This window comes from Lontra canadensis, unplaced genomic scaffold (assembly GCF_010015895.1).
Source record: "Lontra canadensis isolate GAN:19392208 unplaced genomic scaffold, GSC_riverotter_1.0 scaffold155, whole genome shotgun sequence".
Lineage (NCBI taxonomy): Eukaryota > Metazoa > Chordata > Mammalia > Carnivora > Mustelidae > Lontra > Lontra canadensis.
In genome coordinates, this window is record NW_022631149.1 from 2,119,598 (window position 1) to 2,135,415 (window position 15,818).

The 15,818-nt window shown below is 43.3% G+C and overlaps 1 protein-coding gene across 5 annotated transcripts in view; it reads left to right on the forward strand.

The window, feature by feature from the left end:
- Nucleotides 1–15,818, forward strand: part of DOCK11 (dedicator of cytokinesis 11) — a 193,871-nt gene that overhangs the window by 137,838 nt on the left and 40,215 nt on the right. For 4 of the 5 annotated variants that reach the window (XM_032844786.1, XM_032844783.1, XM_032844784.1 and 1 more), the window contains 6 exons: nt 1,275–1,322; nt 3,099–3,241; nt 4,490–4,605; nt 5,952–6,089; nt 10,754–10,936; nt 14,255–14,368. In XM_032844786.1, the coding sequence (XP_032700677.1) occupies nt 1,275–1,322; nt 3,099–3,241; nt 4,490–4,605; nt 5,952–6,089; nt 10,754–10,936; nt 14,255–14,368 (742 nt within the window). The remainder of the gene's footprint in view (nt 1–1,274; nt 1,323–3,098; nt 3,242–4,489; nt 4,606–5,951; nt 6,090–10,753; nt 10,937–14,254; nt 14,369–15,818) is intronic. The other variant, XM_032844785.1, reaches the window with a different exon arrangement.

Genomic DNA, 15,818 nt, shown 5'->3' on the forward strand with positions numbered 1-15,818 from the left:
TGTATATATTCATATATATATATGTATTCGTCTCCATTCCAAGGCAGTTGGGGAAAAATCCAGTCTTGTTTGGGAAGTTGGGAAGTTGTCCTAGATTGTTTGCTGAGCTATCTGCATATCCTTATGGAAAGCTAAAAGAAAAATTAGAATGAAATCTGAGGAATTTTTAGATAAATAACACCCAGGGGCTCTTGGCAGGCTCAGTCGGTAGAGCATGCAACTCTTGATCTCAGGGACATGAGTTCAAGACCCACGTTAGGTGCAGAGCTTGCTTTAAAAAGAAATAAATAGGGGCGCCTGGGTGACTCAGTGGGTTGGGCCTCTGCCTTTGGCTCAGGTCATGATTTCCGGGTCCTGGGATCAAGCCCCGCATTGGGCTCTCTGCTCATCAGGGAGCCTGCTTCCCCCTCTCTTCTCTGCCTGCCTCTCTGCCTGCTTGTGAGCTCTCTCTCTCTTCTCTCTGTCAAATAAATAAAATCTTTTAAAAAAAAAAGAAATAAAGAGCCATGCATAAATGTGATGTTTTTGTGTGCATGTCTTTCAAAACAAAAAGAGGATACTCGGTGCACCTATAAAGTCTTCAAAGTTTTGCAGAAAACATCAGCAAACAAAACGGAGGTTGCAATTTTTAAAAACTATATCAAAATGTTTACTAATGAAAATATATGATGTTGGGGGTTTGCTTCAAAAAAAATATAGGAGGTAAGGAGAGAGGAGGGTGAGCAGGGCACCTGTTCAGAGTAGAGGATGAACAAGAATGGCCCTGTGCCGATAACCGTTGAAGCAGGTGGGTGCTGAGTACATGGGAATTTAGTATGCTCTCCTCCCAACTTCTGGATGTGTTTGAGATTTTTGAATAATAGAAGGTGTATTTCATGCCATTTTAAAAATATAGCAATTGCTCTAATTTTTAGGGCTTAAGAAACTTTTTCTTTAGGTATTAATGGCTAAAACTAGAGATCTTTGCTATGAAACATTAGAGAGCACGATGTAGAATCATCATTTGCATTGACAAGCTTTTTAAATGTCGTTAGAATTGTAGGTGAAGAAACATGGAGCTTTTTGTTGCTAATGTAGTTGTAGCAAATGAATCTAGAAAGATATAATATGGCAAACCCACAAGTAGTTATGTGAATGTATCTGTATACCAAAACATATTGTCATAATATGGTTTAAATGGGCCATTCTTTGGAACACATGAGTTTTTGAATATTGTTCGTTAAAATGCAAAGCGTGGCAATATCTCGCTAACGTGCTGTTGTTTTTCTTCCTAGAGTATGTTTGTTCCACTTCAGATACATGGGGAAAAGAAACATAGCCAGGTAATTCCCACTGCAATTTCTACTTTTTTTTTCCTTCTCTTCCAACAGATGGCAGTCTTGATCGTGCCACGTAAAAACCTAGATTCTTCATTTTGCATTCACGTGAAGTTACCTGAGCTTCATTTAACATGTCTCAGCTCAAACTGTAAATTAAACTAGTGTGAATGGATGTATTTTTAAGTTTTCCAAAGGGTAGCAGTTAGCCTGCTACGCGGAGTTTCTGTTCTAATCCAAGAACAGACACTTGTCTTTTCTGAAAGAGGTGAGAAAAGGCTTAGATCCAGGGGAAGGCAGGAAATCATAAAGTGGGAACAACTGTAAGGTCTGTACTTTTACCAACAACATGTCAATATTGACTTCAGTTGCTAAGGTAAATAGAAGTCCTCAACAGCAGCTGGGACATGCATTCTCTGTGAGCTGTTCTCTTCTTTTTGCCACCTAAGTCTTGATGAAATAAATGCTTTAGGATGTGTTTGAGGGACCCTAAGAAAAAGATCACTTATTTCAGTGAGATCTATTTTTAGGGGGTGTAGAGTTAAGGAGCTCAGATAGAGTCCTTTTTATAAAAGTGAAATTCCATGGCACTTCCAAGAACTAAACAGACACTTTGGATGGAGTTCATGGCTGAGTGTCAGGAACATCCTAATAATAGGTAATTCCGGTGATGATTTCCACTCTCTTTCCCTGTGGCTCAGAGCCAGCTCGGTAACTACCACTGTGAGCCTTCACCTCTGTGATTCTGCTGGCTCTCCCACTCTGTTTACTAGAGGATAGACAAACTCTTTTTTTCCTGGGTTCCCATATGACCCAGCTGTAATTTTTTTTTTTAATGGAATCTTAAAACTGAAGGAAAGCAAAAGTTGGCATATCCTAGTAACAGACATGTCTGATCCAGGTTTAAGGCCAGGCCAGAAACATTTTAGATTGGCATTCCTTCTTGCACATCTAACCCCAGGAATTCTCCCCACCTCATTTCCACTCTGAGTATCCCTCTGACTATTTTCTGTGACTCCTGCCCTTCGTTGCCTTTTGAGAAAAGACCAAGCCTTACGGAGCGTTGGCCACTTGATTCTGATTTTTTTTTAGAGTAATATAAAATAGATAAATTTATAAGTAAAATAATGTGAAATAAAATATATTTAAGAGTCAGTATCAGACATGAAGTTTAAAATACAAGGATGGATTCATGTATACATTAAGATGAGAATTTTAGTAAATATATAGAAACATATATTCATATGATATTTTACTGATATCACCTACTGCAGAGAATCATTATATATGTTAAATGAAATGAGATGTACAAAATTTAATCCATAAGATTCTGATTTTTTAAGGAGGAAAGGAAGAAGCTTTTTCTAAATTCCTTAATTATATTCTCGTAGCAAAAGCTCTTTTAAATATCCACTAAAACTTCATACAGTTTCCAGTGCTGCCTCATTCAAGCTGAGTAATAGTAGATAGAATATTGAACACAGTGTACTGTTTATGTGGAAACCTCATCATTTATTTTTATTTTATTTTATTTTTTTAAATAACATTGAGGGGCGCCTTCGTGGCTCAGTTGGTGAAGGGTCCTGGGATTGAGCCCTGCCGCGGGCTCTCTGCCCAGCAGGAAGTCAGCTTCTCCCTCTCCCACTCCTCCTGCTTGTGTTCCCTCTCTTGCTGTCTCTCTCTCTGTCAAATAAATAAATAACATCTTTTAAAAATTAAAAAAAAATAACATGGCGATATAGTATTAGAGTACTCCATTTCCTAACTTTAAAATATTTTTAGGATACATGATGCCTGGCTGTCCAAGCACTTTGGAATAGACCGAAAATCGCAGACCATGCCAGCTCTTCGAAACAGATCAGGAGTGATGCAGGCCCGACTTCAGCATCTTAGCAGCCTGGAGAGTTCATTTACACTTAATCACAGTAAGTGAAAATGTGGGTAGGCTACCCATTCAAAACATACACATAATGCTGGGGAAACTTGAAGGAGTTCTAGCTTAAATCACCAATACAATCGGAAATGACCACACATCTATGGATGTATTGACATATCTCTGTGTTTATGTACTGGCCTTTTGTCATCCAGGAATATCTAATAAACTATGTGTGGATTTTGCAGTGATTTTTAGGTAACCATGGTTTTTCTCTTAGTTTAGTATTAAAGAAATTGATTTTTCCCCCACTGAATTGCTATTCTCATCATATTATTTTACACTGCCTAGCCTTCGTTCCTACTGTTAAACTTCAGTGCAAACAATGGCATCTTAATATAATAGTATCTGTAATATTTGTTCAGTATATATAATATCTGTTCATTCAGTGATTTTAAGGGATTACCCCTGCTGAGCTGACTGCAGAAGTGCAAGAATTGCAAATACTATTTTGACAAAGGCATATTGCACATGTGTTGAAATATTGACAAGGAGAACAGGGCAAGGAGAGAAATGTTGACCAGGCGGGGAAGGCTAGAGGGTTCTCTAAGTGGAAGTGATCCTCTGAAGAGCAAATATTAATAAAAAGTCAAAGAGAAATCTTTCATTTCCATATAGTCCCCTGGAGGTTGCTGAAAAGGAAGCCAGCCAAACTGACTTTGTCGTGAGGACTAATAATAAAAACAAATGTCTTGGGTAGATGGACCCTGAGCTAATAATAGACTCAAGACCTTTAAAAGAATGCAAGTTTTATGGACTTCGGCTTTGCTCTTGTCCCTTGTAAAAATATAAGGGACCTGCTGCCTTCGGTTGGCCCAGGTGCTTTCTTTTTCTTCTGATCTAGAAACAAGTCCCCTAACATTGGCATGATTAGAAACTGGCGGGGGTGGGGGGGAGGCGCCACCATTGCCCTCCGCAATTTCTCATTTTTGTTCCCTAGTCACATCATCTGAGTTCATCCCTGAGATCTTGTCTCCAAAGAAGCAGAGACACCTAATTACTTGTTGCAGGGCTGTTGATAACAGAGCTGAAGTAAGAATGAGTGGCATTGATTAGCCAGGATCATATTTGATTAAGGAATAAATAAATACAGCGAAGCTCATTAGGTCTGTGGATACTGAGAGCCCCCTTTCTTCTTGCTCGTCTCTCTCTGAGTCTTGCGGGGGAGGCAAATAATCATTCAAAACAGTCACGTGATTCTCTTCGTTGGTCTGTATTAAATTTTTTTCTGTAATCTTAGGCTCCGCAACAACTGAAGCAGACATTTTCCATCAGGCACTTCTTGAAGGCAACACTGCTACTGAAGTTTCCCTAACAGTGCTGGATACCATCTCGTTTTTCACCCAGTGCTTCAAGGTAAAAATGAGAAGTCACAATTCAGGTGGTGTCCTAAAGAAAACATTGTACACAAATTAATTAGTCAGAGGAAGCACAGCGTAGTAAAAAAGCCCCGAATGAATAGTCTGGAAACTTGGATGACAGACTTCGTTTAGCTACTGTGTGACCTTGGGGATTCATGGAGACTCCCTTGCCACATCCACGAAGGGAGGGGTTTGGACTCATTTGTCCTCAAGCTTCTTGCTACCTCTGAACTTCTTTTTTTTTTTTTTAAAGATTTTATTTATTTACTTGACAGACAGAGATCACAAGTAGGCAGAGAGGCAGGCAGAGAGAGAGAGGTGGAAGCAGGCTCTCCGCTGAGCAGAGAGCCCGATGCGGGGCTCGATCCCAGGACCCTGGGATCATGACCTGAGCCGAAGGCAGAGGCTTTAACCCACTGAGCCACCCAGGCGCCCCTACCTCTGAACTTCTGTTGTTTGATTTTTTTGTGTGTGTTTAAAGCCCGTTTTCTGTCACACTTTTATTAATATATCCAGTCATGTTTAGCTCGAATTAGGATTGAACTGGTTTGCCCAGATACCCATGGTGATGCGGTGTTTTGTCAGGCTTGACGATGCCAAGGCAGGCTGGCTAGCTTCCCTGGCCAGACGTTCAGTGCTTTTTCTCAGATGTTTGCTTCTCCACACAAATCGGCATCATGAGGATTTTTTTTTTAATATTTTATTTATTTGTTTGAGAGAGAGAATGAGAAAGAGAGGGAGAGCATGAGAGGGGGCAGGGTCAGAGGGAGAAGCAGACTCCTCCCGAGCAGGGAACCTGATTCGGGACTCGATCCTGGGACTCCAGATCATGACCTGAACCAAAGGCAGTTCCTTAACCAACTGAGCCACCCAGGTGCCCCTTCATCGTGAGGATTTTAAAAAGAAGAAGGTAAAAACCATGATCTTGCAAGGTTGTCGAGGGAGTAAGATGAGATAATAGGAGAGTGCTCTGAAGAGTAAAAATGACGTAACTGTCCCATAATGTAATATTAGCAGGAGAACTCAAAAGTAGAAAATTGTGCTTGCTTCCCCCTGAGTTAAAATCAGTCATTTTCTTTCCTCTTCTCTGTGTAATGCAGTTAATTGCTTTGGCCCTCCAGGTTTACTTTTTTTGAGAGAGAGAAAGAGAGAGAGAGAGAACAGGGGAGGGGTCAGAGGCAGGGGAAGAGAGAGCATCTTAAGCAGACTCCACGCCCAGCAGGGAGCCGATGTGGGGCTCAACCTCACAGCCCTGAGATCATGACCTGAGCCAAAGGCAGATGCTTCCCCAACTGTGCCACCCAAGCGCCCCCAAAATGTATTTTTTTAAATGTTTTGTAGAGTCAACTTTTAAATAACGATGGCCACAACCCACTAATGAAAAAAGTATTTGATATTCATCTGGCATTCCTTAAAAATGGACAGTCCGAAGCATCGCTGAAACATGTTTTTGCCTCCCTGCGAGCCTTCATCAGTAAGGTAAGGACAGCTTTTGAGCTGCTTGTGGGACTCCCTCCGTGGCAGGCAGGAAAGAGGGCACCGTGGGTGCCTGGAGTGACGTCCTCGAGCCTCCGTTCACGAAGCTATGAAGTAGGGCCTTTGTAAGTACGGGTGTAGAACGGCAGCGCACACGAACACGGCCCAACAAGAACCCCGTAAAGTCTGAACACGCTTTCTATTTCACATTGCCATTCCTTCCCCTTTCCCACAGGCTCCTAGGAAAAGTCTCATTTTCAGATGACCAGCTTTGCCGGGTTTTTTTCTAGTTTGCTTCTTCTCAAAGTATTCTCATGCCGAGGTTATAGAACTTAATCCACGTGCTCCTGTATGAGCCCCTGGCAAGCAGAGACCAGGTTGTCTAACCCCGGGCTCTGCTATCATAGCCTGCGAACAGTAGGCCCTCAGTACGAGTTCAGGTGAATGATTTCTGCCTTTCAAAGCTAATTGTGTCTGCAGGCTCCAAATGTTCAGGCTGCTTACCTCATCTCGGCGCAAACCTTAGCTCAGGCTTTTAGGAATAAATTGGATTCAAACAGATGGCCAAAATTTATTCCTGGTCTGTTTTTGATGGCTTTTAAACGTAATAAAGGGCATCGTAAGCCAGGATGGAGTTGCAGTTATGGAAAGCTACAGTCAAGGCCTCTACGCTGGGATGGATCTCCAACAGGACAAAGAAATTCAATTAATTGATTTGTGTAGTGGAGTAGCTGGGCCTGGAGAACTTTTTTGTCATCACTATTTGTCTGCTGGCTTATTGCATTTACTCGATACAGAACTTGGGTGGGCTTAAAGGTGGTTTCTTAATGGCCACTCCTTAATATAATTTTTGATTTTTTTTAATTAAGATTTTATTTATTTATTGGAGAGAGAGAGCATGAGCAGAGGGGCAGAGGGAGAGGCAGACACCCTGCTGAGCAGGGAGCCCAATGCGGGGCTCCATCCCAGGACCCCAGGATTATGACCTGAGCCAAAGGCAGACTTGCTTAACCGACTGAACCACCCAGGCACCCCAATATAATTTTTTTTAAAGATTATTTATTTATTTGGGAGAGGAAAAAGCAGAACAAGCACAAGAGAACACAAGTGGGGGGAGGGGCAGAGGAAACAGGAGAAGCAGGCTCCCGACTGAGCAAGGAGCCCGATGTGGGACTTGATCCCAGGAGAGCCAAAGGTGGGCAGTTAACCCACTGAGCCACCCAGGCATCCCTCCTTAATATAATTTTTGAATAAAGAAGTATTTGGAGAACTGAATTCAATACAAGCATGTTATAAGCAACTAAGGGAAAGAAATTCAGAAATAATTCACCAACCAAACAGTTTTCAGGTAGGAACTTCCTGGTGTTAGACACTGTATCAGGGATACAGTCCAAGGGTTTATTGTACAGTAGAGGGAAACATACACACATATATGCACACATATCCACAAATACCACTAGAATAAAACAAGTCTATACAGGGAACTGAGGGTGGGGAGGAGGAGGGAGAATGTCCAAATTTAGCAAAAGTTTCTCCATTGCAGTAGAGATAGAACTTAGTATGGACTGAGCGAGAGATGAGACTGAAGAGGTCAGGGGGACCAGATGATTATGTACTTATCTTAGGAGTTAGACTTCATCTTTTAGCCCTCAGGGAGCATGGAACCAACACAATTAGATTTGCATTAAAAGCAGATTGGTGCAGGTAGGGAAAACTCTCTCAAAAGTAGTGTGGAAGGTAGATTGGTGGCAATAATAAAGGCAGGAAAAAGACTTACTATAATAAGTTAGGTAAGAGATGATAAAAGTTAATGAGTTCTGTTTTGTGCACCTGTTAAATTTAAGGTGCCTTTAGGACATCCAGTTAGAGCAGTTAGGATTAGCTGTTGGATATATAGATCTTTGCTCTAGAGAGAGATCTGGGTTAGAAACTAGATTTGGGGTCATCCATCCATCCATCCACCCACCCATCCATCCATCCATCCATCCACGCATCTGTCTGTCCATCCACTATCTATCCATCTAGCCAGCCAGCCATCCACCCACCCACCCAACCATCTATCCATCCACCCATCCAGCCAGCCAGCCATCCACACATCATCCATCATCCATCCACACATCATCCATCATCCATCCATCCATCCATCCACCCACCCATCCATCCATCCACTCACCCACCCATCCATATATCCATCTACCCACCCATCCATCCATCCTTCATCCATCCATCCATCCACCCATCCACCCATCCATCCACCCATCCACCCACCCATCCATCCATCCATCTACCATCCATCCACCCATCCATCCACTATCCATCATCCATCCATCCATCCATCCACCTACCCATCCATCCACCATCCACCTACCCATCCATCCATCCACCCATCCACCCATCCATCCATCCATCCATCCATCCATCCATCCATCCATCCTGTATTTATTGAACACCGTTTCTCTATCTGGCACTGTACTAGGTACTAGAGATACAGTGCTGGGGATGCAAAAGAAACATAGTCTCTGCCCTCGCTAAGCTTCTAGTCTAGTGGGGTTGGGGGAAAGAAAATAAATGAGTAAATAAAATAGTAATTATAAGTTTTGGGAAGGAACCAAGGTGCTAAGATAGAGAATAATGATTTGTAAGAGATACCTTACCTTATTTTATTTTTTTATAGAGCACATGTGCATGTACAAGTGGGGTGGGGGTAGGGAGGACAGAGGAAGAGGGAGAGAGAAAATCTTAAGCAGACTGTATGCCCAGTGTGGAGCCAGACATGAGCCTCGATCTCACAACCCTGAGATCATGACCTGAGCCCAAATCAAGAGTTTGACCGACTGAGCCACCTAGGTGCTCCACAGATATCTTACTTTAATAGGCTTGTCCCTTTTAAAATGAGACCTGAAATATGAAAAGGGGTCAACTGTTTGAAAAGCCCAAGGAAGAACACTCTAGGGAGAAGGGCATGCATATGCAAAGGCCCAGAGTTGGGAAAGAACTGAAAATTCTGGGAACTGAAAGGCCCAGTTTAACTGGAGCATAGTGAACTAGGGAGATCATCAGCATATGAGTGGTAATTGAAGCAATGGGAGTGGTTTTATTTCCCCTGGAGAGTATGTAGAGGAAGAACAAACAACAACAAAAAAAGGTCAAGAGCGATACAGTCGAGAAAAACAACCGAGAAAGGGCTGGAAAAGAAATCTGTGGAGATGAGAGGGGAGCAGCAGTCACAGAAGTGGGAAGAAAGGTAAAAAAAGAGGGATATCATGGAAGCCAAAGGAGAAAAAAGTTTCAGCAGTATTATGAGGTATGGAGTGGTGTAATAAGAATGGAGGAAAGGGAGTCCATTGGGATTGACAATAAGGTCATTGATGATTTTGGCCATTTTCCACTCAGAGAAGTATGGTGGAGGTAGAGGCTAAGTGTGGCGGATTAACTGCGCTATCCCCATGCCCTTCCTCACACCTTTATTTTCATACTAGAGTATCTTGCCCAGCAAGATTTAGTCTCATCTGGTGGGACTGTTGATGAGATTTCCCAGTTGCCAATCAGAAAGCATGCATTAAACATTCATTATCTGCACAGCATTTCTATTTGGTGTTGAGGTGATAAAAGGAGTAGATTCCTGGGGCGCCTGGCTGGCTTCGTCAGTGGAGCATGTGACTCTTGATCTTGAGGTCAAGTGTTTGAGCCCCACACTGGGTGTAGAGGTTACTTTAAAGAAGGGGGGTGCAGTTCCTGTAACATGGGTTTAAACTTAAGATTCCCAAGGAATGATTTGGAAAGGGTGGCCCTCTAGCTTCACACTTCCTAAAAAACTCCATTGTGTACCCTTGAAGGAACTTAACCACTTGCTTGCCTCGCCGTGGAGGCATGGGAGATTGTAACCAGCCTGTTATATGGACAGTTGATCTTCCACAAAGCAGAATGAATACATTTTCAGAGTAACAGCCGCTTGGCAATTTGGAAGATTTGCGTCACTTTTGCACTCTCTTTCTAATGCCAAAATACAGTTTACTCAACGCTATTTATGAGTAGAAGATGCATGCGCGTCTGCTTGTTAAAAGATCAACTTTACTTGATGGATAGATTCCCCCTATAATTTTCTCAGCGTTTGGGAGTTCAGACTATAAGCAACTGTTCAAATACAGTTTAAACATAAAGCGAAAGTGTAAGCAATGCAGATGGTCCTTCCTGTTTTCAGAGCCCAAACTGGCACCCATCAATCATTCATCATCTCAGCCATTTATTAATTTAATACCTGTTATCAAGAACCTAGTCATTTTTTCCAGAGCATCGTGAGCTCTTCTTGGATCTGTTGCATTTATAATCAGTGTTGCACATTTTCGTAGTGACCTGTCTATGGACTTGAATTCTCCTGTTATTTTTAAAAAATATTTTATTTATTTGCTTGAGAGAGAGAGAGAGCATGAGCAGGACTGGTGGGGGGGAGGCAGAGGGAGAGGGAGAAGCACAAGCCCGAGGCGGGGCTTGATCCCATGACCCCGGGATCGTGACCCGAGCCAAAGGCAGATGCTTAACCGACTGAGCTACCCAGGTGCACCAGCAGCCAATACAGTTTTGAGCGAGAATATAATAGGCATGTGATAATGGATTGATTTTTGTGATTGGGTTTTCAGATACTTACTTATGTTTTTCCTGTTCTTTAGTTCCCTTCAGCCTTTTTCAAAGGAAGGGTGAACATGTGTGCTGCGTTTTGCTATGAGGTTTTAAAGTGCTGTACCTCGAAGATTAGCTCAACCAGGAACGAAGCATCTGCACTTTTGTACCTTCTGATGAGAAACAACTTTGAGTATACCAAAAGGAAAACCTTTTTGAGGACACATCTGCAGGTCTGTGAAAATCAAAGCTCCCGTTCGTTCTTTTTCTTTTTTTTTTTTTTTTAAGACTTCATTTATTTGAGAGAAAAAGTTGGAGCTTGAGTTGGGGGGTGGGGAGTGAGGGGCAGAGGGAGAGGGAGGAGCAGGGATCCCAACGTGGGGCTTGATCCCAGAACCCTGGGATCATGACCAGAGCCAAAGGCAGACGCTTAATCAACTGAGCCACCCAGGCAGCCCACTCCTATTCTTTCCTCTGTTCAATCTTTAGCCTCTAAAAAAGTATCAAGTATCAAGACCTTCAGATACTTGGTCCGATAACAATCGGCCTTAGCCACATAGGGCCAGTTAGCGCTTGAAACTCGGCTAGGCCAAATTGAGATGTGTTGTAAATACACGATACACATTGGCTTTTGAAGACCAAGTACAAAAAAAGTAAACTATCTCAATTATTTTATATTGACTGTACATTGAAGTGATATTTTGGACAGAGTTGCGTTAAGTGAAATTTATTAATTTTCACCTGTGTCTTTTTACTTTTTGATGTGGCTATGGGACAATTTAAAATTGCCTATGGGGCTCACATCCTATTTCTGTTGGACAGCCTGCTCTAGAGCGTAGAGGTCAAGAGCACAGGCTCTAGTTCAGGCTCCAGGAGTACCACTTACCATGTGACCTTGAGCCGCTTCCATAGTCTCAACGCCTCAGCTTCTTCACATGCAGACTAGGGGCAAATATCTGTGCCTACGTCATCAGGGTTTCATGAGGATTAAAAGAAATGATTGAGTACCAGACAAAATCTTTGTTAGATGGCACAGCTGGTTAGACAACTGGCTGTTACCATAACAAGTAATTTAGCTTGTTTTTTCATGTTCCAGCATGCCCAGTTAGCGAAAACCGAGAGACGGCTCCAGGTTTGTGGCAAGCCTAAACTTTGGAATCAGACCTACCTGGGTTTAGTTTTTTTTTAAAGATTTTATTTATTTATTGGGGGGTGGAGAGAGAAAGCCCGAGCAGGGGGAGGGGCAGAGGGAGAAGCAGACTCCCCGCTGAGCAGGGAGCAGGATATGGGCCTCAGTCCCAGGACCCCAGGAGCATGACCTGAGCCAAAGGCAGACGCTTCACCGACTGAGCCACCCAGGCACCGACTGAGCCACAACCCCTCACACCTGTGTTTAAATCCCAGTTCAGCTACGTACTTACTGTGTGGCCCTAGGCAAGGGACTCAATCTGTCTTCAACTCTCTGCCTCATCTGTAAAAGGAGGCAGGTGTGGTTCGCCCTGCAGGGTTACCGTGAGGGTCCAACAGAAAGTGTGTGTAGTGCTGGGCACCGTGCCTAGCATGTGTGTAAGGGACACTTACCGTGTGGTAGTTGTCATTGTCTACATTTCTTTTGCTTGTTGGATGAAACTGCTCTGAGCCAAACCACAGATGGGCCTTCTTGACTCACTAGGCATCTTTGCCTTCTGGGAGATCCTTGGTCGTATTTCCAACTTCTTCCCTGCCACAGTCTGTTCCACTGGAGTTGTTTGTTGGAGACTGGGTTAGAAATGGGAAAGCAGGGGCACCTGGGTGGCTTAGTCATTAAACGTCTGCCTTCGGCTCAGGTCATGATCCTGGGGTCCTGGGATCAGGCCCCCACGTCAGGCTCCCTGCTCAGTAGGAAGCCTGCTTCTCCCTCTGCCACTCCCTCTGCTTGTGTTCCCTCTCTCACTGTCTCTCTCTCTGTCAAATAGATAAAATCTTAAAAAAAAAAAAAAAGAAATGGGGAAGCAACCATCAGTGGCTTTCTAGAAACATCATCGGGAATGGGAAAATCTGATAGGGGTAGACGCTTTCTATAAAATCTACTACATAGTTACTTTGGGATATGAGGGCCAGCATTACCTGTTGTGGTTTTTGCTGTTTGCTTTTATGAGGCGCCATTTAAAGACTGCCTTCCCCAAAAAACACTTGCATGGTAAACACGTCTGTATGCCTGAAATTCCCCATTAAGGTCCGTTCTTCGGGGTCAGAGCACCCGTTCTCTCAAGTCATTTATTGAAATATAAACGCATTAATAAATGTGAAGACTTCAAACCATCTCCGGCCCATAGTAAGTGCTCAAAAAAGGGCTAACTGGTCTTGTGATTAGGCTCTCTTTCACTCTCATAACCGCGCTATCAGGCAGGTATTGTTATCCTCCCCATATGACGAATGAGAACCGTGAGGCACAGGAGGGTGAAATAACTTTCCCCAAGCCACACAATGAATCATCGATAAAGCCAAAAGCTGAATCTAAGGCAGTTTGACTCTAGAGCCTGTGCTCACAGCTCCCACCAAACCCTGCTTCCCGCGAGTGGGGATAAAGCCCCCGGCCATCAGCACCAGAGTGTGAATCACGTAGGCGATCATCCGAGGGAACCTGAGTTTCAGACCAACCCCCTAAGGCCTTTACGTGTCCTGCCATCAGAACTGGAGAGAGCAGAGTCAGAAACCAGGAAGGGAGCTGAGGGGCCGCCACTGGGAGTCCAGCACTCTGAAATCAACTAGCGGAAGGCACTGATAAGCCACCCAAGAAAAATGTCATCTAGTCCCAGCTTTGCCATGGCAACGACCTAGCCGGCGGAGTCGAAGCAGAGACCCGACCACCGTTGTCTCAGTTCATGATCTTGCAAACCGTTTTAGATCTAGCTGTGCTAAGAGTTGTGAACAGTCGTTCGCATCTAACCAAGAAAAGGCTGAATAAACTTTGCCCTTGGGACAAGTTGCTCTGCTTCTAGAAGAATTCAAACCCCTCGTGTATGAAGAAAACAGATTACGATGGAATGGTGTAGCATTTTTATTTCGTTTTCTTTTTTTTTTTCAAGATTTTATTTGTTTGACAGAGAGAGACACAGTGAGAGAGGGAACACAAGCAGGGGGAGAGGGAGAGGGAGAAGCAGGCTCTCCGAAGAGCAGGGAGCCCGAAGCGGGTCTCGATCCCAGGACTCCAGAATCTTGACCCGAGCCGAAGGCAGACACCTATCCAACTGAGCCACCCAAGCGCCCCTTTTCTTTTTCTTTTTACAAGACTTTATTTTATTTAAAAGATTTTCTTTGACTGAGAGCGTGAGAATACAAGCGGGGGGCGGGGGGGAAAGCAGGAGCCCGATGTGGGGCTCAATCCCAGGAGCCTGGGATCCTGACTTGAGCCGAAGGCAGATGCTTAACCAACTGAGCCACCAGGGCACCCAGTGAGGCAATTTTAAAAAGGAACATTTCATACGTGTGCTTACGGCTTCCACAATGATGGAAGTCAGCAGCATTTGTTCAAAAGACATTGGGAAAACCCTGTGTGCTTCTTCCCACAGATCATAATCGCCGTGAGCCAGCTGATAGCCGATGTCGCGCTAAGCGGAGGGTCGCGATTTCAGGAGTCTCTATTCATTATCAATAATTTTGCCAACAGTGACAGACCCATGAAGGTATGTTCTCACTCCAAGGAGTAAACTAGAACCCCTTCCAAGTCAGAAAAGTTCATACTGCTCTAGTTACGCTCTCATGGGATTCACAACTCTTGATAGTGTCGAGTGTATAAGACGTGGGCTTTGCCTTGTGTGGCCCCGTCTCTCCAGCACCCAGAACACGGCCTGGTACATAGAGCATCTTCAAAATCATCTGGCTGGCTGGAGAAATGACTATACTGCGTACACGTAGTTATTATAGCTAGTAGGATTGGAATTTTTTTCTGAGCTTGATTTCTAAACTCGCTTCTTTTTTTGAGAGTTATTATCATCTATGATTTTGGTTACTGGTGCACTGGGTTTCGGGAATCCTCTGTTCACTGACTGCGGCTTGCCCTAGGTACATAGGCAAACCCTAGCCTAACCCTGTTGTTCTTACATACCAGGTGGCTGAGGCCAAGCCCAAGACCCTGACCGCCATCCCTCTTTCTTACCTATAGATGCACAACCTCCAACATTGTTAAAAATGCATTTGTCTTGTTGCACAGAGGACAGGTCCTGATCTCCAGTGATGCATGTGTTCAAGGGAAGAAGGATCTTTTGCCAGTAGAAGGCTTTCCCTCCCAGAGGGATCAACCCCATTCTTGGGAAAGGTCATCCTCCAGGATAATTTAACAATATTGTGTAAAAAAAAAAAATGGAAGGGAAAAAAAAAGCTCCCAGTCACAGCATACTTGATGTTTGGGACATGTAGAATCTATGTACCAAAGAAAAAGAGATTATTCCCATAAGAATGTTGCTTAGACTGAACAAAAAAAAAAAAAAAAACCAGTGCCAGTGCTTCTCAGGCTGGGAAAGTTTGTTTTTCAGCCAGTTTTACTGGTTCCCTGAGAGATCAGTGTATGCTCCAACTAATCCCACGAGCATAGAAACAGTTTTTGTTATTAAGGATCTTCTACCCTGAAATTTATTTTCGTTGGTCATTACCATTCTTAATTCTATGTTATATAAAAATTGGATTAGCATCTTTTTCAAAGTAAACAAGGTCCACTGTGGCTGACCTTGATAAGAACTCTTTGTCATGACTCATTTCTTAGTTTTATTCTCGTAGGGCTGTCCCCACCAATAAAGTCATCAAGGTATGCCTTTACCCCAGTAAATGAAATTGCTACTGGGGTTTAAGAAGGAGCTTTAATGTGAAACTAAGGATGTACTGTATGTTGGCTAATTGAATTTAAATAAAAGTTAAAAAAAAAGAAGGACCCTTACTAGCCATACTTACTATTTTTAAAGGGATTAAGAAAGCACTTTTAAGAACTGTTTCCTCCACATTTGGTTATATTCACCTTGGAAAGCTACCTAACCCCTGTAACTTGTCCCTCACTCATCTTCTCTGAATCCTACCGATAATTGTGATCAGTCCACTGGTGTTAAGAGGAAGTGATAGTACTTTCTTAATAATGGCCAGGAT